Source organism: Hylobates moloch, unplaced genomic scaffold (genome assembly GCF_009828535.3).
Source record: "Hylobates moloch isolate HMO894 unplaced genomic scaffold, HMol_V3 SCAFFOLD_20, whole genome shotgun sequence".
Classification (NCBI taxonomy): Eukaryota; Metazoa; Chordata; class Mammalia; order Primates; family Hylobatidae; genus Hylobates; species Hylobates moloch.
This window is the reverse complement of record NW_026652295.1, coordinates 32,252,200-32,277,701: the sequence shown is the minus strand read 5'-3', so window position 1 is coordinate 32,277,701 and position 25,502 is coordinate 32,252,200. Positions and strand designations below refer to the sequence as shown.

The 25,502-nt window shown below is 53.4% G+C and overlaps 1 protein-coding gene across 2 annotated transcripts; it reads left to right on the top strand.

Moving 5' to 3' along the window:
• The first annotated feature begins 528 nt into the window (after nucleotides 1-528).
• IP6K3 (inositol hexakisphosphate kinase 3) lies at nucleotides 529-25,502 on the top strand. Of its 2 annotated transcripts, XM_032140490.2 has the most exons (7): nucleotides 529-676; nucleotides 8,040-8,167; nucleotides 11,564-11,941; nucleotides 18,875-19,088; nucleotides 20,266-20,441; nucleotides 21,555-21,730; nucleotides 23,973-25,502. In XM_032140490.2, the coding sequence occupies exons 3-7, from the start codon at nucleotides 11,743-11,745 to the stop codon at nucleotides 24,438-24,440; spliced, it is 1,233 nt and encodes a 410-aa protein (XP_031996381.1). In that variant the 5' UTR covers nucleotides 529-676; nucleotides 8,040-8,167; nucleotides 11,564-11,742; the 3' UTR covers nucleotides 24,441-25,502. The 2 variants fall into 2 exon arrangements, with proteins under 2 accessions (XP_031996381.1, XP_031996380.1); XM_032140489.2 differs by lacking the exon at nucleotides 8,040-8,167.

Sequence of the window (25,502 nt, the reverse complement as noted above, 5' to 3'; positions counted from 1 at the left end):
GGGGTGCTTGGTCAGCCCTAGCAGAGGGCCTCAAAAAATGCTTGTTGATGGACTGATTGTCCTCAGTTTAACTGACTGTTGACTGACTGAACGTCTTGCCGCCTGACGTTGCTTCTCTCTGGCAGCCACAGCTTGGGGTAAGCTGCAGTGAGGTTCTAGCAGAGAGGATGGGGCAAGCCCAGCAGAAGGGAGAGCATGAACCCCCCCAACCCGAGACTCACACCTTTTCTTTTGAATTAGGAATCAAAAAATAACCAGGGCCTTGGGGTGATAGGCCCTTGGTGCCCAGGTCCTGACATCTATGCGGGCAGCTGAGCTGAACTCTTCCCTGCCTCAGACCACTCCTCCTTTCCTCCTCCCCTCTTCTCTCTCCTCCTTTTTGTCCCCTCCCTTCCAGCCCCTCTGGCCCTGCCCCAGAGCAGCAGAACACCCAGCTAACAGCTGGACATGCCAGTCCCCACCAGCCCTTCCCCAGAGGGTCAGGTGACCCTTCCCTCCCCAGGCCACGGCAGCCCGGCCCTCCCGGGCAGACCTCACGCACCAGGGCTCTGGTGAACAGTGAATGCTCCACGCTGGGATGGGCCGTTGCCTGATGCCTGTACATGGTGGGCACTGAGAGACAAGATTCCTGGGCCCTGCCTTGCATACACTCCCCACGATCTTGGAGGAAGCTCTGGTGAGTGCTGCCTTATAGGCAGGGATGGGCAGGGCCAGCCTCTTTGATGTGGCCTGACGGAGGGGAGAGAGGGTCTTGTGTCCACAGGGCCTATCTATACCCTGGGGTCTCGTCTCCATTCCGGGTTGGCCAGGAGTCTGCCCCACGGAGGTGCCATCGTCTTCGTGGAGGTCTGTCCATCTGTGTGTGGCGGGGGTGGGGTAGGGCGTTGGGACAGTTCAGTGTATAGGAATTCTGGCATCTGTTCCTCTTTCATCCCTCTCCCTTCTCCCAGGGGAATTCCACCCCTCCCCTTCCAGGGGTGCCTGGAGCCCTCTCACTTCAGGGTGGACTGGGACTACAGAGGAAACTGGGGGGAGGGGCAAGTACTGGGGGCTGCGTTAACCCTTAACAGAGGCAGGTGTCCAAGAAACGCGGGCAGCATCCTCTGGGCACAGGAACAGCATGTCCTAGCCCAGCAGCCCCAGCTTTCCACGGGAGGGGGCAGGAGGCCGGCACAAAGCTGGATGACGTCAGCGTCTACAGCAGCTGCCTGGGGCCTGGTGAAGGGTGGTGGTAGACCATGGGATGGCGGTCATGGGGATGGGAGGCATGTCTCCACTAAGCGGTGGTCCCTGATGCCCTGGGCAGTGGTAGGGTCTTGGCCCCCACCCATGACTCTTCTAGGCACCCTAGTGAACCCGAGAACTGAGCTTGCCTTGCGGACCTTAAACCCCCCATGCCGGGCCCCTTCCCCTGAAATTCTGATCCCATGGGGAGGGACTCTGCCTTCTACATTTGTAAAAAACTACCCATTTATTTTTCAACCTTTTATTATGAAAAACTTCAAGCATACAAATAGAGGGAATGATCTCATGAACACTTGTACATCCTGCGCCTGATTTCAGCAGTGGCCCGAGTTTTGTCGTATTTGTTTCATCGAATACGCTACAGCTAGAGTGTTCTGACATGACAGCATGCCTCTCCCCTGCCACAAAGTCCTCAGTAGGTCCTCACATAACCCACTGTCCACTACCAAATGAACAACTACCCATGAGCGTCTGCATCCTGTCTGCGGTCTCCTTTCCCCAGCTGGCCCTAAATGTCTGTTAATGTTTTGTTAGAAGAGGATCCAGTCTAAAGGCATTGGGTCAGCAGGTCTCTTAAATCTCTTTCAATTAGGAAGAGCCCCTGTCAACCCCCCGACCCCCCACCATGATGATTTTTCCCCACCGCTTTGCCTTGCTGAATCAAAGGGGGGGTTGTCCCATAGGATGGTAAGAACATAGCAGGGTCAGACAGCTCTCAGTACAGATAGGGGAAGCTGAGGCCCAGAGAGGTAGGCTCAGGGAGCCTGAGGCAGAACCAGGTCTCCTGTCCCCTCCTGGGCCACTTCCCTGCATCCCTGCCCCTCAGTGCTCCTGTGGCCTCTGGGGCCCTCCCCGTCCTCACCCTGCTGCTTCCGGGGGTCACAGGCAAGGCCAAGCCCACCCCCTGGCCAGCGGCATCTCCTGCTTTCTCCTGCCCTCCACAGAGCACTGAATAAATCCTTCCCAGGCAGAAACCTGGATGGTTGCTCTCTTGTTCACCAGCAGCCACAGGGAATAGCAATAAACTTTATGAGCATCAGGTCCTTCAGGGAAGAAAGCCTGCGCACTGGCTGGGGAGGCGAAGGGTGGGAGTGCGTGCTGGCCCGCGGGCTGCAGGTGCAGCGTGTTACCTCAATACTAGTTACTGCAAATCATCTGGGGCTGGGAGGTCCAGCTGGCAGCTGAGAGGCCTCACCCACCCACCAGGGTGCCACAGCCTGGGCAGGACGGACGGAAGAGGTGGAGATCGCTGGAGACCTCATCCTGCTCTGCCCAGATGGGCTCTCAAGTGCCCCACCACCCCCAGCCCATTCCCACCCCCTCCCGCTCAGCCCCTGACCCTGGTTAAGCAGCGGGAGGGGAGGGCAAGAGGAGATGTTATAGAACGTGATGGGGAGAATCCAACCTCAATGATGGCTTCTGAGCTTTTCAAAAACACCTGCCTGGTGGAGGCAGAACTTCAGCTGCCGTCGGGGCTCTCTGGGACAGGTCTGGGCAAAGCCAGGCAAACCTAGGGCAGTTCCAAGAATGTGTCCCCTGGTCGCTGGGCGAGGAGGTGGGTGCAGGCTTTAGTTTTCAGTTAATCCCTCTCAGGCATTTGGAACCCCAACGTGTGTGCTGCTGCCCTCTGGTGGGGAAAGACCTTGCCTGCATTCTCCCTCAGCCACACACTCCCACACACGCACAAGCATTCACATGCACTCACACGCACATGCAAACACACACACGCACACACACTCCGTCCCACTATTGCGTTTTGACCTTAAAGAGCTGTTCCATCTTGCAACCATAAAACTGCCATGCTAACCGCTGGCAACACCTTACGTCTGTGGCTCATAGGCCTCTTGCACAAGACAGGTGGTGGCTGATCATATTACTTAGAGGAAGGCGGCAGGTGTGGGGCAGGGTGTTGGAGGCTGGGAAATGTGTGGGCAGGTCTGGGTGTTTAGCAATAGCCAAAATCCTGGGTGCAGCTCCAAGAGGCAAAGTCCGGAGGAGAAAAGCATGGCTGGGAGGGGCTGTCAAAGCAGTTGCTAACCATGGCTGAGGAGCTGCGTGTCCAGGGGTCAGGATCTATTAGGGGGCCAAGATGTATTAAAATCATATTTGGTCCTCAAGCTGGAGAAATGTTGGGAGATTTTAAATGTTAAGAAAAAAGAAGGAAAAAAACTCTCTCAAAGGATAAAATCAGCCCCTAAATAAGTTTCTATGACTGAGGAATATGAAGTATTGCTCTGTGATTCTAGAAACCAAGCCTTCTCCAGGAAAGAGATGCTCTCCTAAGCCACATATTTCAGCCACGACTGGGAAAGTGATGTGTGAAGTCCCCCAGCACTAGGTATTGATGCCACCTAGACGGGGAGCCATGCGGACAGAGGGTGCACCATCCTACAGCCCTTGAGTCATTTTTAGAAGGGATTTTAAAACTCCATTTTCCCCTCTGGAAAATAAGCTTGTGCCTTCCAACCTGGATGGCCCCAGATGATGCACAACCCCTCAGCCATGTGAGATACTCCAAATTTCTCCTGCCCATTACAACCTAAGTGGTTTTAAATGGTTTTTGGGTCCTCTCATCTCTAATAGATTTAAAAATGCTCCCTTGGGCATCACAAAGACATTGAATGGTACTTGTACCAAACCTCTGGCTCCGAGAGGCCTGTGAAATGTAAGTTAGAGCTTCAGAGGTGAGAGGGCAGGCCATAAACCATGCTGCTTTGCCGCCTGCCACATTTTATATTACGGTTTTCTTTTGCTACAAGCTGTTTCTTAATTATCTTCTACCCAGAAAGCCCTCTCCCCACCACCTAAGATTTATTGGGATGTGGTCCCGAAGGCTTCAGCACCTTGGTGATCTCAGGGGACCACCTCCCTGCACTGAGCTGGGGCCCAGGCCAGCATCTCCTCTGGCTGGCCAGGCTAGGCTCACTCTCCGTCCCCCTCCACTGCCCGCTGCCTCTGCAGGTGCCCTGGTGCTGCAGCACTGGCAAGGCCAGCCCAGCACTCCCGCATCCTCCTCCTCCACACAACACTCTCCTCCAGCCATCGCCTCCCACCCTCTCCTTGCCCTTCCCTATTGCTCCTTGTACACACGCTCCCCAAAGTAGGCCCTCCCCAAGCTCCCCAAGGCTGAGCCAACATCTCCCCTCCTCCTGGACTCCTTCCCAGACCCCTCAAACCACCCTGATCTCAGCCAGGAGCAGTACCTCTCCTAACCTCTTCTCCAGGACCCATTTGTCAACATAGTTTTTTTCCCTACCAGTCCCTATGCAATACTCATTATACTTTTAGGATCTGTTGATTGAGAAAAATAGATGATGACAAAAACTACTAGGAATTCAATAATGCCTTTAAATGAATTTGTGTTTGTTAATTACCAATATAATTACATACATTTGAGAATTATCGTGCCTCTAGGGGATTACTTTCCTACTCTGCAGATTGTAGTGGTGAGGATTTGGGTAAAGTCTTGGCAGGCCCCCGGGTGGGAGCCCTCACCCAGGGCCCTAAGAATCCACACTGCCAAGCACTTCGTTAGACACTGCCCACCAGCAGCATGCTGCCCCTGGGTGTGCGGCTCTTGCTGCCCAGTCAGGTGCAGTTTCTGAAAGGCTCCCTATCCTGACACAGGTTACTGAGGCAAACAGCATAAAGAGGGCCCCAGACAGCACCCTGGCCCTAAGAGCCTGACTTGGGTCTTGGTCCTGGGTCTCTGAGACTCCCAGAGACAGCCAGAGCAACTCAGCAGCCACTCCCCATCCAAGGGGACTGCACGTGGTCAGAATGGGCGTCGACTTTAGAGTGAGACAGACTCGTCACAGCCGAGTCCCAGCACTGGTGCCTGATAGCTCTGGACCCCAGGAAAACTGCAACCATTCTGACCCTCAGTGTCTCCATCTGAAAATTCCTATCTGGAGAAACAGAGGTGTGATTGTAAAGCCAGGGGTCCAGAGTTGACCCTTAGGAGTGGCTATGATATAGGATATGTTTGTGCAATGAACTATTTGAGTACCTGACTCAAGTGAAGTTGCTTTCTTTCTTTGTTTTTGTTTGTTTGTTTGTTTGTTTTGAGATGGAGTTTTGCTGTTGTTGCCCAGGCTGCAGTGCAATGGCACGATCTCAGCTCACCGCAACCTCCACCTCCCAGGTTCAAGCGATTCTCCTGCCTCAGCCTCCCGAGTAGCTGGGATTACAGGCATGCGTCACCACGCCCTGCTAATTTTGTATTTTTAGTAGAGACAGGGTTTCTCCATGTTGGTCAGGCTGGTCTCGAACTCCTGACCTCAGGTGATCTGCTCGCCTTGGCCTCCCAAAGTGCTGGGATTACAGGCGTGAGCTACTGTGCCCGGCTTTTTTTTTTTTTTTTTTTTTGAGATGGAGTCTCGCTCTGTTGCCCCTTTTTTTTTTTTTTTTTTTGAGATGGAGTCTCGCTCTGTTGCCCAAGCTGGAGTGCAATGACATGATCTTGGCTCACTGCAACCTCCACCTCCTAGATTCAAGCAATTCCCCTGCCTCAGCCTCCCGAGTAGCTGGGATTACAGGCACGTGCCACCACACCCAGCTACTTTTTAAAATACTTTTAGTAGAGACGGGGTTTCACCATGTTGGTTTAGGCTAGTCTCGAACTCCTGGCTTCAAGTGATTCACCTGCCTTGGCCTCCCAAAGTGCTGGAATTACAGGCGTGAGCCACCATGCCAGGCGAAGTGAAGTTACTTTCAACTTAAGAGCTCCATACTGGGTGCCTGGCTGTGAGTTAGTGCATCAGGCAGGATGGACTAGGTCCTGCTGTATAACAAGCCACCCCCAAATCTCAGTGACTTCATAGAGTGAAGATTTATTTCCATAATGCTATATATCCAGTATGTACAGTCACTTAGGGACCCTGCTGACAGAGGCCATACCTCAGCATGTGCTTCCAAGATCACTATGGCCAGGGAAAGAGAATGGTGGGAACATCTCTTGAAGTTCCCACCCAGAAGTAACACATGGCACCCATCCACGTGATGCTGGCGAAAGCAAATCACGTGGGCCACGCTTACCCTCAAAGCTGCAATCATACCACATTCCCACAGGGAAAAACAGAATGTCGTGAACAGCCCTGACAATGGCCACAGTCAGCCAGTCTGTTTGCGGATATAAGAAGCCAACAGGCTTTGATAAGATATAGTCCGTGACTAATCTATTCCTATTTTGAACCCCTACAAGTTTGATTTGTGGTTTCGTCTGCCACCTTCCCTAAAATGGGAGTGTGAGTCCTAAAAGAGATGCATCTTCCGTAATGCTAATGAACTCAGATTTAGCATGTGGAAAGCGGTTATAACATACAAAGACTCTCCGGAAATAAAAATGTGCCGACGGGTTGTGACAAGTTATGATGCCCTTATCCGCCTTGGCTTGATGGGTGGCATCTGTCATTGTGTCTGGCATCAGCGAGGTCTTGGGGTCTTAGAATCACTGGTATTATCATCTGTCTCCACTCCGGAAGCCAAACCCACTCATGGCCCTGCTGTCAGTGACCTTCTTTTCAGACTGGGGAGTGTCTCACGGGCTAGCACAGGCTGGCAGTCATTCAGGCCCTGTGGGGCTGCGGAGCAGGGTCTGTACTGGCACAGACAGCCCAGGGCCTCATTTAACAACCAGCTCGGTGGCTGCACCCCATCAGCAGAAATTAGCCCTGGAGTCTCCTGGAGTGAGGCCCAGCGTTACTTCATTCAGGACATGATGCAACGACAGGGCAGGAGGACACAGAGACCTGGGGCCATCTGTCCACTTCCTGGTGGTGGCAGGGGTTAGGCAGCCTTTAAGTTGTGCTCTTCTGGCTAGAGGCATCTCATCCTCTTCCCTGCCTCATTCTTACTCCCCCTATGCCTCCCCAAGGAGCCCTAGGGAAGGATGCTGGGCAAGGGGTCTGAGCTGTAGGGATGTGGGAGGAGATGTGGGCTGAAGACAGGGACAACTGTCTCCCTTCAAAGCTCTAAACAGAGCCAAGGATATTTGGCAGCAGGCGCCTCACCTGCCACGCAGCACCCAAGCTGACTCATGGGAGTCGGTCCTGAGAATAACGCAGGCAGTGACAGACCCCGTGCGGTGGCAATGCTTGGAAGGAGGACTCCACAAAGGAGTGTCTGCACTTTGTCATCCGAGTATCATGACAAGGCTGTGGCAGAGGGCAACAAGCCAAGCTTCAGAGCACTTCCCCGGTTCATCTCAGGCCTCAGCAAGCTCCAGGAGCGCCTGGAGTAGACCCTGGACTTCTGACTCTTGCCCAAGGCTCTTAGGAAACAGAACAGGCCCAGGGCGCTGGTCAAAGGCAGGGCCCATGCCAACAGCAGAAGTGCCTGCATGTGGCAAAAGGAAGGTCTGGGCTGAGAAAGTTCCTGCCAACTTGAATGATTTAATTGGGATTTGCCTGTGAGGAATGGGAAAAACAGGGGCCTTCCCCAGCTCAATCCCACAGAGCTGGAGGCCACACACAAAGGCAAAAACACATAAAGAACCCTAATCTTCCTTGGGAATCTGAGGTCAGCATCAGTGCCAAGGGGAAGCCACAAACTGCCTTCCCGAGCAGCGGCGAAACCCACCCTGCCCAGCCCCAGCTGAAGCTCCAGGGTCAGAAGCCACTGCTCCTCCCTCCTCCTTCTGCCCCTTCCCACCAACCTGTGTCAGAATTGCAGACCACACAGCTCAGGTGCAGGAGGCCCTGCAGGTGTCACCTAATCTACATCCTAGGCTGACCCCCAAGAGAAAGGGCCTCAGTTTCCCTAGGTGCCAAGTCCAGGTTTTTTTTTTTTCACAGGCTGGCTACCTGGTAGACAATCGCTGCCAATCCGCCCAAGTCCGGGGCAGGGGAGTTTCCACTTCTGTGCCACAGGTTGTGCTGAAGGCGCAGGGGTCTTCTCTGCTCACACTGTGCTCTCTGAGGAGGTACAGCCAGGGCTCCTGAGAACATCTGAGATCAGAGGGGAAGATTGCAGCAGGAACCAGTTCCCTGCTGGGAAGGACAGCGCCTCTCGGGTCTCACTGACACCCCCAGCCAGAAGGCTGTGGGGAAGGTCAATACCAACCCCTGCTCTAGGTGGGCCTTCAGCCTGATCCCTTGTGGTGGTTTCTGCAGAGGTAGGAGACAGATGTGCTCCCCTCTCCAGCCCACCCACTCCTAGCACATGTACTGAATGTCATCAGGTGGGATAGGGGACAGGCCAGGGGGTAGACCAGGCCTGGGAGACAGGAAAACCTGCCCCAGCACCGCCAGTGGCTTATAGGTGACTTTGGCCAAGTCCCAGCCTCGTTGTGGCTCAATTTCCTGAAGTATATAAACAACAACCCTCAGCCCCCTGCAGTGTGGCCGGGGTGCACACTCTGGGGCTACCACGCCTGGGTTCAAATCCCTGCTCTTCCCATACTAGCTAGGTGCAGATAGGGAAGCTACTTAACCTCTCTGTGCCTCTGTTTTCTCATCTGTAAAACGGGGCTGGTAACACGAATTGCCTCATAGGGTTATTATGGATTGTAAGGCCTATACAAAGCACTAGAACGTGGCCACAGCAAGCGCCGTATGCATGTAACCATTTATTGCCATTATTTCTTTGCCACACCTTGCCGCGGTGATGTCCATGTCCTTAGAGCTCTTTGGGGATGTGAGCCAGGGAAAGACGAGGGGGGTGGACTTCCCAGTGCAGCAGCACAAGGCCCAGGTGTGATTTGGCTGGGACGCGGCTGTGGAGCTGGGCTGGCATCCGCTGAGGCCAGGCCTGGCTAGTGCGGGGCCAGCCCTGGGGATATAAGTGTGCGGGGCAGGAGTCTTGCCCCTTCCAGGAGTGGCTATAAATGAACTTTACAGACTAGCTGTCCCTGTGGTCACCAAAAGTGCCTCTGCCTGGGGACTGGTCAGCTGGCAAAGGCCGACATGCCAGCAAGCCCAGCGAGAGGAGAGGCATCAGGCTGCCTTGGCTTCTCTGCTCTACTCCTTCTTGCCTTCTCCAAATTTGCAAGTAGGATTGGGTTTACAGGCAACTGGCATATCCTGTCCCATAGCCAAAGGGTTAGCAAACTGAAGTTATCAGCTTGTTTTGTGGGCCAATTTTCCTCTGTGTCCAGATACCAGTCACCAACTTCTTTTCTTAGGTCCTGAAACAGCTTCCAGATGGGGCTTACCTCTGTGCCACACTGGAGCAGAGCTGGGGCAATGCCTAGGCTGGAGTCTTAGGCCCAGCTCCCTCACTATTAGGCCTCCATCCTCCCTCCCCAGCAGCCCCGGTTCACCCAGTCACTCCAGCTATGCAGCCAGCCACAGAAGCCTCACCCCACATCCTACGTACCAGCCAAAAGCCACACTCCTTCTCCCTCCTATAGAGGCACTTCTGGCCTGTAGGGCAGTAGCCAATGTGGAAGAGGCCCAGTGTTGGGGAATGAACAGGCTGTGTTGAGGTTTTCAATGCCCGAGTGAGCTGGAGGTCTGGGCGGCTGGCAGGAGCCTCTCTGAGCCAGAGGCCTGAACAAATTGATGGGCACTGCTGTGCATGAATCCAGCTGGCTGTGCTCATGGCCTGGACTGAAGGTCAATTAGAACATTAATCATGCCCAGCACTGCCCAGCCTGGTGGCATCCATGACCAGGAGTCCAGCAGAGGGAGAGAGTATTAATAACTCGGTGGTGACGGGCACCGCTGTGGGAATGTGCTCTCAGGACAGGTCGAACAGGGCAGGAAGAGCCTCCCCTTGCCGTGTCTCCTTTGCACTCTCCTGAGACAAAGTCAGGGCGTCTTTAGGGGCTGTGTTTCCAGCCCAGAGCGCCAGCTTTTGCCTGAGACCCACAAGCCCACCCTCAGGGAGGGTAAGAGGAGTGAGAGGGGAAGGAGGGGGCCAGGCCTAGAGAAGAGCAGGCCCCGGCTTTACTTCCCACTCTCCTGGCCAGCCGCAACCCTGCGCGTGGTACTGTAGGCCTCACTGTCCTCATTTGCAAAGTGGCCTGCCTGTCCTACAACCCAGAGCTGTGAGGAAAATAGGACCAGCATGGCAACAATGCTAGAAACAATGATCACATTTACTGAATGCTTTGCTCTGGGTACTGGGCTGTCCTTTCCACGGGCCTTATCTCAACCATGTCCCTAACTCCATGAGGTGGGTATCATTATCCTGTTCTACAGAGGGAGAAGGAGAAACTGAGGCCCAGAAAAGTTCAGTAACTTGTCCGAGGTCCCACAGCAATTATGTCATGGTGTCATGATGTAAATCAATGATGCACACCCATGCTGTACAAAAATAAAGCACTCCTGGCCAGGCGTGGTGGCTCATGCCTATAATCCCAGCACTTTGGGAGGCTGAGGAGGGCGGATCACCTGAGGTCAGGAGTTCAAGACTAGCCTGGACAACATGGCGAAATCCCGTCTCTACTAAAAAATACAAAAATCAGCCGGATGTGGTGGCAGGCGCCTGTAATCCCAGCTGCTCGGGAGCCTGAGGCAGGACAATCGCTTGAACCTGGTAGGCAAAAGTTGCAGTGAGCTGAGATCACACCACTGCACTCCAGCCTGGGCAACAGAGTGAGACTCTGTCTCTAAATAAATAAATAAAGCAAGCAAGCAAGCAAGCACTCCCGTACCCGTAATCCCCTGCAGGACAGTGAGAGCCCCAGCAGCAGTGGCTCAGCTTGCTTCTTGTTGGGCCTGGGACGAGTGTTCCAGATGAAGGCAGGCAACATGTCAGGTGAAGTTAAGATACAGTCTCTGCACCCTAGAAGCTTAGTGTGTTGCTTGAATTTTTAAAATGTTTTAATATTTAAATTCAAAAAGTACAAAACATTATTTAAAGTCTGGCTGGGCACAGTGGCTCACGCCCGTAATCCTAGCACTTGGGAGGCCAAGGTGGGTGGATCACTTGAGCTCAGAGTTTGAGAACAGCCTGGGCAACATGGTGAGACCCCGTTTCTACAAAAAATATAAAATTAGTTGGGCATGCTGGCACACACCTGTAGTCCCAGCTACTTGGAGGCTGAGGTAGGAGGATCGTTTGAGCCCAGGAGGTCAAGCCTGCAGTGAGCCAAGATCATGCCACTGCACTCCAGCCTGGGCAACAGAGCAAGACCTCATCTTAAATAAATAAATAAGTCTCCTTCTCATCCCTGCTCCACGGAGGCAACCACTGTAACTGGTTTCTCATGACAGATTATTCCAGAAGTAATCAATGGATATTTACAGTCCTGTTTAAGGTACCAGTGAGGAACCTGTTCTGGGGTCAAGGCTGTGTGGGCCCTTCCAAGCACTGCCCTGCCCCAGCCACCACCTCCCTCATATAACTTCCTCCTTCCTCCCCTGCTTTCCAGAGGACCCTGCTGAGAACCCACAGACAGGAGGACAACTGCGCTATGACAGCAATAAAGGCCAAGAAAGAGAAAGTTGAGGACCGCTGACAGCCCCGTGTGCTGTTGGGAGCTACCCCTTCTACTTCACACCTTCCTCTAGCAGACTGTGCAGGGACCCCCCACCACCACTGTGTGCCACCATGGTTGTGCAAAACAGCGCAGACGCCGGGGACATGAGGGCAGGCGTGCAGCTGGAGCCCTTCCTGCACCAGGTCGGGGGGCACATGAGCGTGATGAAGTATGACGAGCATACGGTGTGCAAGCCCCTCGTCTCCCGGGAGCAGAGGTTCTATGAATCCCTGCCGCTGGCCATGAAGCGGTTCACCCCACAGTACAAAGGTGAGTGTCTGGGCAGCCAGGCCATGTCTGGGTGCCACCACACGGGGGCTGGCTCATCCAATGCACCCACCACGTCCTCCTGTGCTGTGGGTGTGTGTAAGGGTTGCCATGGAGGCGCGCCCCTCTCCCAGTGGGGCTGGCCTTGGCTGTCCTAGTTTCTCTGAACTCTTCAAGCCTCCAGGTCTGGAGTGTAATACCGTTTGGTTTCCTTATAAATTAGCTCAAGCCACCAGGCTTTGAGGGATGGAGAGAATAAAACAACACCCTGGTCCCACCCAGTCTCCAAGGTGGCATTCTGGTGTGCCTTCTGGGTGCCATAGCCAGCCATCTGATGCTGGCTATAAACACAGGGCAAAATGGGGCCCCCTTAACCTCCCTCTGAAAGCCAAGGAGGATGGCAGGACCCTCAGGCCTGGGACATGGCTTGGAGATGCTGGGATGTGGCTTGCTTGGGAAGCCAGAACTCTCTCCCTCACCCAGGAAGAGTCAAAGCCAGGGATACGGGCTGCCGCTTGCGTGTAGCTGGGAAACTTCTGCATGGGGCAGCATGTGTCTTGGATCTGAGCACAAGGTGGGTTCTGGGGAAAGAAAGTGGGTGGGAAGGGTGCTGCCTGCTGGCCTTCAGGTAGGGGTCGGGCTCCCCAGGACAGGCTGATCTGTCCACACCCAGCCTTCTGAAAGTGGGGCTCACAGGGCTCAGCCACACTCGGCCAGGCGGCTGGCCCCAGCGGTGAGGTGAGTGCTCAGAGAAATAACCCTTTAGAGGACTGGAGACCCCATGACTGCAAGCTGCTGCCCTCGTTGTCAAAGTATTGGTGGTGAAGGTGACAATAATATCCAAATAATCAGTCAAAAACACATTTGCATTTCAATGATTAAGATAAATGGGAAGGATGGGGCCTGCTGTTTCTCAAGTGCAATCTGGCCTGGGAAACCAACTTTACTAGAATCCAGGGTGTATGTGCACAAAGGCGCACAGGTCCCCACGCCCCATGCCAGACCTGTGAATTAGAATACCTGGCGTCTTGGGTCTTGGGGTGAGGGTCAGGAATTCTCTTTTTTTTTTTTTGAGACGGAGTTTCAGTCTTGTTGCCCAGGCTGCAGTGCAATGACGCGATCTCAGCTCATTGCAACCTCCGCCTCCCAGGTTCAAGTGATTCTCCTGCCTCAGCCTCCAGAGTAGCTGGGATTACAGGTGCCCGCCACCATGTCCAGCTAATTTTTGTATTTTTAGTAGAGATGGGGTTTCTCCATGGTGGTCAGGCTAGTCTTGAACTCCCAACCTCAGGTGATCCGCCCACCTCAGCCTCCCAAAGTGTTGAATTACAAGCGTGAGCCACCGCGCCTGGCCAGGAATTCTTATTTAGCATGGTCCAGACCTAATGCCGGTAGGGGGACCAGGGCCTGGAGCCTTCAGCATTACTTCCAGGCACTGTTTCACACATGCCTGGACTTCAGGCCGGCCTGCCAGGACCTCCTGAGAGTCTAAGACAAGACCGATCAGTGTCACACACGGAGAGACAGGAGAAGATGGTTCATGGGCCGCCTGTGTGGGCCTCCCTCTCCCTGGGGTCCTCCCGGCCCGCAGGCTGGTATTGCCTGGCTGGTTGTGGGGTCACATCCCATCTTGTCAGAGCACCCACTGGAATTAATGTCTGTTCCTTCACAACTAAACTTAGCCCAGCAGAGGGGTGGCAGGATCGTGTGTGGGACGGCCTCCTGCCAGCACCATTTCACGCTTGCTCCACACAGCTCTGGGGCTGAGATGGATGCTGGGCAAGCCGCAGGCTAACTGCGAGAGGCAGAGAGGCTGGCCTGGCCTTCAGGAGGCCATCCTTATCCCCTCCTCTGCTCCCCATCTGCACACGGCCCAGAGCCAGTGAGGGTAGGAGGGCCCCACTCTCAGTGCCCTTGAGCACTGGTCTCTGTCCAGGCCTCTGCTCCGCCCTGCTTCCCCCTTAGGTCAGCCCCATCCCAGGGCCAGCCCCCTTGGGGCTCTGCTAACTCAGTACATTAATTTGAGCCAAGGTGTCAGAGCTAAATGTATCCATAGCTACAGGGGATGCCTCAGCACCTGCCTTCAGGCTTCACACAGGAGATAATGTTTCTATATAAGCCAGGAGGGACTTGGGTCAGGGCACCGCATGACACCCCTCAGAAACCACCGAGTCGGCCACCTACTCTGCCTGCAGGTGGGAGCAGACAGAGCCCATGGGCTGAAGTTTTGATGAAGGAGAAATGCTGATTCACTCACTGACCAGAACACAGCTCACACAGGGCCACTGTCCAAGCACTAACTAATGAAATATGCACATTTAAGGAGACTGTAGGAAAAGGCCCAGAACCAGGACTCAGGTGCTCAGATGCCTGGGGTAGGGGAAGCAGGACAGGTGGCTGAGGTCTGGTCGTAAATGGGAGGCGTCCCTGAAAGGGCTCTCGGGTGGTGTAGGGTAGGCTGCTGCTAAGCAAAGCCACATCTGCTAAACCTCCGTGTCTGCTGTGCCTGACACAACTGTAAGCAGCTTCCATGCACTAATTCACACAATCCTCACAGCACACTGAGGCAGGGACCTTTATCCACCCCTGTCATAGATGAGGAAGCTGAGGCAGAGAGAGGTTACCTGGCATGCCTGAGGCCACACGGACACTGAGAGGCAGAGCCAGGATTCCAAGCCCTGAGGTCTGGCTCCCGACTGTGGGCTCTTGGCCACATGGGCCAGCTCCACTCAGCTACACTGTTACTAAAGGGGTGGACTTGGGTGTCAGTGCTCAGGGGTCATCTAGCCAAGGAGAGAGGGGGCGTGACTTGCCCAGGGTCATTCAGCTAGGACCTCAGGTCAGGGGCACTTGAATCCCCACAAGGGTCTCCCTTTTCTCCCCTATAGGAACAGCCCCCACTGAGAGGGGCCATTTCTGAAGTGGCCACCACATGCCACAGAGTGCATGTTCTCCCTTCTTGCCACCCTGCGCCACGATGGCATCAGGGAGGACGATGGGCAGCGATGCCACTCCAGAGGGCAGCCTCTTGGGTCAGAGTTCGCCTGGGACCTTTGCTGGGCTCCGCAGGCATGATGGTGCCCTGGGGCTGCAACCCTCTCCTCCCAGGCTGCTGGCCAGCACTGGGGAATGAGGACATACTCGTAGGTCCAGTTGGTTAACGGTTGACCCGATTCATATTACAGAGGGCAGCAAGTAAATGCTCTCATAAACTTAAAAATAAATACATGCTAGAATATTCACGGAGGCTCAGGAAGCTACTCGGCCAAACCAAAATTGCTGAGATGCTCTGGGCATGCCAGTTGTGGCAGTAAGCTCTCTTGTCTGTCCAGCTGGCATGGTCTCGGGTCGAGATGCATGGGGAGAGCTGGACAGGCAGGAAGACTCTGGCTGGGTCCCACACTGTCCTGGTCAGGAGAGCTCTGGGAATCCGTGGGCCTCCAAGGCCTCGTCCCCACAGACACACAGGGCAAGCTGGAGACCAGGCTGGAGCTTGCATGGCTCTTGAACAGGTCAAGCAGTGAGAAGCCTGGATTCCACTGGCATGCTGCTCTGCCAAGGGCAGGCAACTGGTGACTGTTTGTAAGGAGGCTATCTGCTTGGGGTCCCCGACTTCAGAGGGAAGGGCTGCACTGAGCCACAGAGGGGTGTGACAGGGAAAGACAGATAAGAGCTGGAGACAGACACAGCCCCTCAGAGGCACGCAGAAAGACAGAGAGGCAGAGACACAGAGCCTGGCTGTGTAACTCTGACAATATGGGAAATGGAAATGACTTTTGGATTTTATTGGTTTTGGGTTATTTGCACCTCTGCTCTCCTCCATTTACTCAGACACTCAGAACTGACGAGATCAGACAAGTGCTGGAGCCTGGAGGAGCGGGTGAAGGTCACGCTTCCTGTCCCTCCAGGGAGACCTCCTGGGCCTGGGGCTCCCAAGACTGTGGTTTCTGGCAGGCCTGTCACCATGGCCTCACATGTGGCGAGGCCAGGGGAGTGCTGGAGGGCAGTTTGAATTTTCCAAGACCCAAAAGGGCCCTGCACGGGACCGGCACACCAGGCTCCCCAGGCAGCTAGGAGGCCTCGGGGTTCCCCAGGAACTGCATGAGGCTGGTGGCTGTCTCCCCTTCTCGCACCTGGAAGGATGGGCTCGGGACACTCACTGGTTTCTGAAAGGTCAGTTCTCCTCCCTAGAACAAAGCACTCCAACCCCCTTTCCCCAAGACACAGGCCTGGAAATGTAAACACTGTCTCCTTGCAGCCTGGGCTCCCAGCCCTCAGCGCCGATGACCCTCCCTGAGGGGAGGGAATCACAGCCTCTCTGTTCTCTCCTGTGGAACAGAATGACCAGAATAAACATGACTGGAGACACAGCAGGGGTGTCTCTAATGCAAACTTGGGGTAAACATAGTGTGACAACACCAGACCCTCCAGAACAGCCTGTCCCTTCCTCCATCCCCACGTCTGGCATGGCCCTCCCAGAGCTCCATCCCACACCGACCACGTGACCTTGGGCAGGTTATACCATCTCTCCGAGGCTCAGGGCCCACCATCAACACCCTTACAGGCGTACTGTGACTTAGCGGTAGCAAGGGAAAAGCAGCAACATGCCACCCAGCAGGTGGAAGACAGGGTGGCTATGACGCTCTGTGATTCCTTCCTCAACCTGCCGTCAGCCCCTGTCTCACGAGCAGGACAGCAACAGTGGGCTTGGCCTAGGGGTGAACACTAGTGGCAGGTGAATGGTAAAATGCCAGGTTCAGGGACAGCATTATCATTATCATCATGACGACTTCACAGGACACGGGAGCCTGGGATGGTGTGAGGAAAGGCAGCACTTTTGAGGGGATGGAGAGAACTGAATGTCACTCTCAGACTGCAAAATTAGGGCACTGGGAATCTGAGATGACAGGACTGGCCCAGGGAGACCGCTGAGCTAGGCACAGGCAGCTCTGGAAAGCGACTTGCTAAATTATAGAGCAGCCCTGAAAATGAGTGTCCACGCTGACCAGCCCAGGAGGTCCCGGCAGGCATGCAAGCCGAGAGATGAGCCGCCTTCACAGCTGGCTCAGCAGAAATTGCCACTTACTCCGAGAAGGTGACCACGTGGCTGGGGGGAGAAATAAACACCTTGAAGGACATAAAAACATGCGGCCTACCCTCTTTCGGTCGGGGCCCAGCAGAAAACAAAAGGCACACTCAAAGGAGATTAAATGAAGAGTAACTTAAAAAGGAACTGTTTGGCAGGGCGCAGTGGCTCACACCTGTAATCCCAGCACTTTGGGAGGCCAGGGTGGGTGGATCACAAGGTCAGGAGTTCGAGCCCAGCCTGGCCAAGATTACAAAACCCCGTCTCTACTAAAAATACAAAAATTAGCCGGGTGCAGTGGTGGGTGCCTGTAATCCCAGCTACTCGAGAGGCTGAGGCAAGAGAATTGCTTGAACCCGGGAGGCAGAGGTTGCAGTGAGCTGAGATTGCGCCACTGCACTCCAGCCTGGGCAACAGAGCGAGACTCCGTCTCAAAAAAAAAAAAAAGAAAAAAAAAGGAACTGTTTGCAGAAATATATGCAGGATTCAGGGGAACAAGCAGGGATTGGGGGGACCCAGGGACCAGCAACACTGGAAAGCTGTCACCACCCCAGGCCAGGAGGGCCACAGAGGAACACAGCAGGGTATGAACATGGTGAAAAGGGGTGGGAACCAGTGGAATATACGCCCAACCTTTCTCCTCCCACCCGCCCATCTCCTGCCAATGCCCCCAACTGGGCAAATCCACTGGGAAACTAGAGGGCAAGGGAGCCACTGGTATACTCCATCAGGTCACTCCTTCAGCATAAAGCAGGAGAGACGGGGTGCAGAGTGGGCTGGTGAGGGCAGGCGCAGAGAGGATGAGCGCATCAGCTGCAGGAGAGAGGACATGTATTCTCACCTCCACTTCTCCCAAAACCACAAGGGTGGCCATCTCCTGTGCTACTACCAAGACTCTGGCGAGGCCAGGCACCACTGGAGGCCAAGCTCCACGGAGGAAGGCCTGGGCTCTGCCACCACCAGAGGGAGGACGCTAAAGGGTGGCTACAGAGCTGCCAATGTGCCTGCCACAGCTAATTACCCAAGCCCGGCCAATGCCCAGGAGGACGCCCCTTAGCATGTAGGGTAAGGGCATTTCAGATACTCTTCACTTTCACAACCAGTGTTTTTTTGTGCCTCAATGACCAGCACCAATGGTAGGATGTACTACAGTTGGGGAAATCTCACAAGGCTTGTTTCATCAAAGAACCATGTTCCACCAATAATCTTCATGTGCAGACGCATCTAACCAGAGGAAACGGCCGGCCATCAGCTCAAGGGCAGACAGACAGGGGAGGGCAAGTGAAGGCGCAAAGGGGAGCCCTGAGCCCTGGAAGGCTGCGAGAGGAAGGCTTCCTGGAAGAAGCAGGTCCAATAAAGATACATGCGAGGGAGAAGAAGGCACAGGCACGGGGGAGGGGTGGGATGGGCCCAACTTCTCTCACTGGCACTCTGAGGTGGGAGGCCCCTTCGCAGAGGACCAGCTCCAATGCCCCCAGGTCAGGCAGAGCTGGGCTGGCTGTGGCGTGACCGGGAGGTGTGACTGTGCACAGAGGAACTGGAATGCGAGGACAAAATGTGCGGAGTTGACTTTGTTTAAAGCGCAAAGGGGAAGGGAAGTGCGATAAAGTAGAGGATGTGCCAAGATCAGCCCAAGGCTATTTTCTCCAAGCTCCAGGGCTCATTCTGGGACAGGATCGGTTCAGGCAAAACCAGGCCAGTCCCATAGCTCTTCCTTCAGAGAGGAGCTGGGGAATGGGGGAGGTGGACCAGGGCCATTAAGCTAAATTCCCAACCCAACCTGTCATCGCTCCTGCATGTGGAGGCCCTCTCATCTGGCTCCTCCCCTCTCCTTCCCTGTGTGTTTGCAGGCACCGTCACAGTGCACCTCTGGAAAGACAGCACAGGCCATCTCAGCTTGGTTGCCAACCCAGTGAAGGAGAGCCGGGAGCCCTTCAAGGTCTCCACAGAGTCGGCGGCAGTGGCCATCTGGCAGACGCTCCAGCAGACCACCAGCAGCAGTGGCAGCGCCTGCGCCCTTGCCCAGTGGCCGCACGCCCAGCTGGCAGGCTCACCCAAGGAGAGGTGAGGCTACTGGGCAGGATGACAGAAACCCTGTCCCTCGGCAGGGACCGGCACTGCTCCCACCTGTGCCCAAGGCCAACCTCCCCATTAGGGCTGGTGCTGAGAAAATGAGAAATTCAGACGAATGCTCTGTCTAGAATAACCAATGTGACCAAAGAAAGGAATGGATTTTCTTTATGCCACTCCTAGAAGGGAGGATTACGATGCAGTTTGTCTCAGAAGTTGATGCACAGGCAGAGTTGTCTACTGAGTAGGTATTCGGTACATATTTGTTTAATTAAATATCTGTTTCACTGAGACCATGAAGTGTCTCTGGGGAGGAAGTGCACAAAACAGAAACCCTAGAGTAGTGTATGTAGAGGAAAAGTGTGGCTAATTGCTCTCAGAAATCATCTCTTTCCCTAGCAGTTGGAAGGGGCCAGGAGGGAGGTCAATGAGGTGCTCAGAGGGTCCCTGGAGATGCAGGAGGCTCAGGCGCCTGAGGTCCCTACCAAAAGCCTTTGACAATGTCAGCTGACCTTTCTCAGGTGAAAAGCCTCCCTGGGGCTTTTTAAAATATTTATGGGAAACAAAAGGGAGCTAATACAATGAAAATACCTCCCTTCCCAAGGAGTGCAGTTCTCATTAAGCCTCTGGGCTTGGAGTCAGGAAGTGGGCCCATTATCTCCATTTCACAGATGGTCACGCCAAGATGCCAAGAGGGCAGGAGAAGAGGGCTGGCCACTGTCCACGCTCACCACAGCCCTCACCCCACTCCTGTGCCCTTCTGAGGTCTCAGGGAGGTGACGGCCTGCCTGCTGGATTATCAGAGTCCAACCCCAGGCTTGTGATTCCGGATAGGGCCACTGCCCCCTTAGTGTGTCACCTCAATAGTAAGACTGTTAATAATCCAGATCACTTACAAGTGAGTTTAAATCACCTCAGCCCTCTAAGGGGGCAACATGTTCTAATAAGTTCTCCAGGGTCTGGAGAAGCCCCTTGAGGGCTGCAGTGTGGTGAAATCTGGCCCCAGGACCCGAGTTGGGCAGGGAGGGTGCCCCAGCCTGGTGAGGGCTGCCCTGGAGAGCAGCTGGGACCACCCTGTCAGAGCCCATCTCAGAGAGCCCAGTCAGCCACAGGCAGCGGCACCCTTCCCCAGACCTCTGCTCTGACCGTCCTGTGCTCCACTCCGCCGCAGCCGGGCTAAGGCTCTTCTGAGGTCCGAGCCCCACCTCAACGCTCCAGCCTTCTCGCTGGTGGAAGACACTAATGGGAACCAGATTGAGAGGAAGAGCTTCAACCCATGGGGCCTGCACTGCCATCAGGCCCACCTGACCCGCCTGTGCTCCGAGTACCCAGAGAACAAGCGGCATCGTATCCTTGCCATCCCCCTCACATGTGGTCCCAAGGGCGGGGTGACAGAGAGACACAGAGTGGCAGAGGTGGGTAGAGGAAACACACACAAACACGGGGCCAATGGAGGGTAGCAGCGAGAGACAGATATGAGGGATAGCTGGAAGGTACAAACCCTCAAACCTGGGTCCTAGAAGAAATCAGGTGCCTCCAAAAGAACAGCTAGACAGTATGGGGAAGGCAGATGGAAATACGCTGAGCGCAGTGCCCTGGCGGGGCCCTGGCTGTGTCTTTGCCACTTGGCAGTAAAGATGGGTTGGGATGGGAGTGTCTGTGGTTAGACAGAAATGATGAATGCCATGTTGCGTGGGGGCAGCAGGGGGCTCAGGGAGCTGGATGGGCCCCCAGCCCCAACCTCCCTTCCATCCCTCCAAATTCTCCCTACAGGCATCTTCCCATGGGGCCCACACTGTGAGAGGGAAGTGTGGCTCCTTCCTTAGGGGAGCGCCCATGGGGTGGACTGTGGGAGAAGGTAAGTCCCCCTTCCCCACAGAGTTTTCAGGGAGAAAATTTAGGTTTGAAATGCCCCTTCGTCACCACTGCTGTGCTCCTTCCTGCAAATGGGTGGCTGGTTTCATAGTATTTACCAAGACACATCTGCAATCATAATCCCTAAGAAGCTTTTGCAAGATAATTACTCCACTGAAATTAATATTCCTGCATCTCATCTCCAAAGCTAACATCAACCCACTTCTCCCAAAAGGTATTGGTCCATTCAGCAGGACTGAAGGTTTTAGCCTTATGATTTTCTGCCGTAAAATGTAAATTGGGCATGGCCTGCTAGGGATTTCACGCTTGCATTTAAATTTCAACCTCAGAGCAAAATGGAAAAGGAAAAAAAGCTCACATACTCATAAACTCTCCCTAAATAAATGGACTTATTAAAGCAGCCTGCAAAGCTAATACTTCGAATTCTTAATAGCAAGGATGAGCTTGTCTGTAAGGAAGGCAATGGGAGTGAAGAATGGTGCCCAGAATAGGGAATTTCCAGGCAGCTTCTGAGGCATGCAAACGGCCTCTGGCGGAGCAGCAGTTCTGAAGTCCTCAGAGCCTTCCTTAACTTAGTGTGACTAGGGTTCTTGTTGCTGGAAAATGTAGTGTCACAGTACACGCATCCCTGTGTCCTGGATCTGAAGATGGGGACCCGGCAGCACGGCGATGACGTGTCGGAGGAGAAGAAGGCCCGCCACATGAGGAAGTGTGCTCAGAGCACCTCAGCCTGCCTGGGGGTGCGCATCTGCGGCATGCAGGTAGGTCGCAGGGGACCCACCACAGAGGGGGGCATCCCAGCACATCCACGGTGGGGCAAGGATGTCTCCCATCCAGATGCCACTGCCCCCCTGCAGAGCCCTTCACTCTGGAGGAGCCACAGAGGAGGCCAGGAGCCAGTCTTCCAATGAGGAAATGCATACCCTGGTCTATGACACACTGGAAATTTTCTTTTTTCTTTTTTTTTTTTGAGACAGAGTCTTGCTCTGTCACCCAGGCTAGAGTGCAGTGGCACAATCTCGGCTTACTGCAACCTCCGCCTCCTGGGTTCATGCCATTCTCCTGCCTCAGCCTCCCAAGTAGCTGGGACTACAGGCGCCCGCCACCACGCCTGGCTAATTTTTTGTGTTTTCAGTAGAGACGGGGTTTCACCATGGTCTCGATCTCCTGACCTCGTGATCTGCCCGCCTCGGCCTCCCAAAGTGCTGGGACTACAGGCGTGGCCACTGCGCCCGGCCCACACTGGATCTTTTCAAGAGCACTCTTCAGAATACTGATGTCAAAAACCATCACATTTGAACTTGGTCTCACAATCTTTGGCAGCTGAAACTTTCCACAGTGGCCATGTGGCTCCTGCTCATGTTGTGAGCAGACCTTTGATGGCAGTGTGTGAGGCTGGGCTGGGGGAAGAACTAAGAGAAAGGGCTTCTTGGTGCACCCCGTGGCTTCCTGAGTCCTCCTTCTCTTGAATGATAAAGCTGAATTCTCTCCTTCTTAGATGCTGTATGGCAGTCAGCTCTTTAAATTTCTATTAGCCATTTCCCCTTCTTAATCCACCTTTTCTGCTGCTTTTTGCTACCAGTTCTGGTTAATAAAGTGGGAAGGTCATAACCTGCTAACCCTGCAAAGGAATGGTTATTTTCTATAACTCAGACTCCACGCCTCCTTTTTGGGGCTCTGATGTGGCTTATGGCAGGAGAACAGGAGAAAATAAACTTCCTTTACTCGTTCCCTCTTATAGTCTGTCTACTCAAAGCAAAACCAGACACTGATTTGACGGTAAACGTTATAGCTTTCCTTAATTGAAACCGCTACCCCTTGAAGCTGGAATTTGAGTCTATAAATTTGTTGCACAGATGTCCTTTGGAAAGCCGGGAATGTAGTCCTCAAGAGAATGGAGTGTGATGATTTGTGGTGTAAATGGAATCTCTCTCTGGACCTCAAATCTTCTGAAATTGACCTGATTTATTTAGAAAGTGATGCCTGTCATGTATTTATGATGGCTAATTTAGCAGCCAATCTGCAGCCCTCCAAAGGCAACACTAAGTCTATCATATCTTTCCGATTTCTTTCAACACTGGTTTTCTATAAACATATCATGAAATCTGAAGGCAGGAAAGACCTGAGAAACTGTCTTGGCCAGGCACAGGCTGCCCCTTCTAGGTATGCCAGGCAGAGGGGTGCCACCCCCCCTCTGGCCATGCCCACTGCTGGCCTTGGTTCAGCCTCAGCTGCTGCCTGTGCCATCTGAATGAAATGGGGGTGGCTGCCACTGTCCCCCATCAGCATCTCTCTTCCATCTGCTCCCTTCTGGTGGCCAAGACACAACAGGGGAGAGGAGGAGAGATGGTGCCAAGGAGAGGAGCCACCAGCCCCACAGAGCTGCCATGAACCTCCCTCCTCCACCAGGCTCCCCTCAACTGCACTGGCTGCCTAGAAACTCTGTCCACACCTGACCTAGCCTGTCTTTTTATCTTCAAACAATTCACCCCACTCCACTTCAAGAGGCATTACTGTTGCCTTGGAATCTGCAGAGAAAAGACTTTATAAACTTTGTTGGGGAAATTTTAATCTAGCTGGCTTTCCAAGGCCATTGGCTGTGATTTCAGATTCCTATTAAAGCTTTCTAGCTTGGGTTTGCTAATATTTGAATTGAAGAGGGCCAGAAGCCAGGGCTTAAATCATGATTTGGAGGTTGACATTGGAAATTCACAAGAAAGAAGATCCAAACGTTTTCCTCGTGGGTGGAGGGTCACCTCTGTAGGGTGAAGGATCTTTAGACCTTGGATTACTATTAGAGACTTGCACAGAAAGCATTTTAAAATGTAAAAGCTACCCTGGCACTTGATGGAAGATCATCTTCTGCTCATTTCAGTCACTCTTGCCCTACATCTCCTAAAAATCTGCTCATATATTATCCTAGCTTATGATGCTGCAACTGTACCAGATACAATTTGTTTAAGTTTCCAATCTTCACATTTTCTTTATTCTTTTTAATGTAAGGTTTATCAAACAGATAAGAAGTACTTTCTCTGCAAAGACAAGTACTATGGAAGAAAACTCTCAGTGGAGGGGTTCAGACAAGCCCTCTATCAGTTCCTACATAATGGAAACCACCTCCGGAGGGAGCTCCTGGAGCCCATCCTGCACCAGCTCCAGGCCCTCCTCTCCGTCATTAGGAGCCAGAGTTCATATCGTTTCTACTCCAGCTCTCTCCTCATCATTTATGATGGGCAGGAACCGCCAGAAAGAGCCCCAGGCAGCCCGCATCCTCACGAGGCTCCCAAGGCAGCCCATGGTAGCTCTCCCGGTGGTCTCACCAAGGTTGACGTCCGCATGATTGACTTTGCTCATACTACGTACAAGGGCTCCTGGAATGAGCACACCACCTACGATGGACCAGACCCTGGCTATATTTTTGGCCTGGAAAACCTCATCAGGATCCTGCAGGATATCCAAGAGGGAGAATGAAACTTCCTGGGCTTATCTGGATTTTTCTGGGCTATAGATCTCAAAAACGGACGTGTTGGTTGCTAGGGTAGTCCAGACAACTCTTAAATGTCTTCATAATAGTCCTATCTACCTTCAAAAATCATCTCTATATATGGCAGACTATATTAACAGCTGCTGAACAAATCAGCTCTGGAGGTGATTCCACATCCCCTTGCATCATGCTCTAATGCTGCTCATTGGAGAACGGACAGCTACGATAAAGTGGCACCTTCTGGAGTACACTGGAGGGGGCAGCCCAAGTTAGAGGCCAGCATTGCTGTGACATTCTGGAATATTTGCATCTAAAAATGTTTACTTGTTGCCATGCTGCAGTCCGCGCAAGCTGTGAGGCAGAAAACTTGACTTGAAGCAGCCTTGAAGAGTGAGTTCATGAGCTCACGGTTTTTCTCCTTGTATGGACTGCCCGCTCCAAGGGCAGGCAGGGCTCATGAATGCCTCTTATTTTCCTAAGCAGAGTTTTAGGTGAGATAGGATGAAGCAGAACAGATCTGCCCGTCTCACCTGCTCTGCACCCAGTTTCTAAGTGGACAAAGCCAAGCCCAGGCATGAGCTCTGGCAAAGCAAGACCCCAGATTCTCCATTTTTGCCTGTGGAAAGGAGGGTCCCTTTACAGACTTTTTTTTCCTTTTTTTTTCCCCCAAAATCTCTTAAAATGAGGAATCTCTTAGCAGACTTTGGAGTTCCCCATTCTGCCACATTCTGACCATGAGACGCGGCTTGCAGTGGGGATGAACGCACATAAAAAGGGACCACTGATGTCCAGCTCTACTCTCTGCTTTCTATTTATTTATTTTGGGGGTGGGTTGGGGAGTCAGAAGAACCTGGAGGACTAAGGAAACCACAGGCAATGTTTACAAGACTGGTGGACAAGTGTAAATATGGAATAAGAACAAACAGTTCTAATTAATTCCTTCTTCTGCAGTACGGAAACCTATTACAATGCCCTTGAGTCAAGCACTGAGATACGTTACCCAATTAGGGAAATAAATTTGTTAATAAAATTGCTGAGGTCACCAGTGA

Coding starts and splice junctions, on each gene's coding strand:
- IP6K3 (XM_032140489.2), top strand. CDS start 11,743: ATGGTTGTGCAAAACAGCGCAGACGCCGGGGACATGAGGGCAGGCGTG. Junction 19,089..20,265: donor GCAGGCTCACCCAAGGAGAG/GTGAGGCTACTG, acceptor ACTCCGCCGCAG/CCGGGCTAAGGCTCTTCTGA. Junction 20,442..21,554: donor CCCAGAGAACAAGCGGCATC/GTATCCTTGCCA, acceptor TAGTGTGACTAG/GGTTCTTGTTGCTGGAAAAT.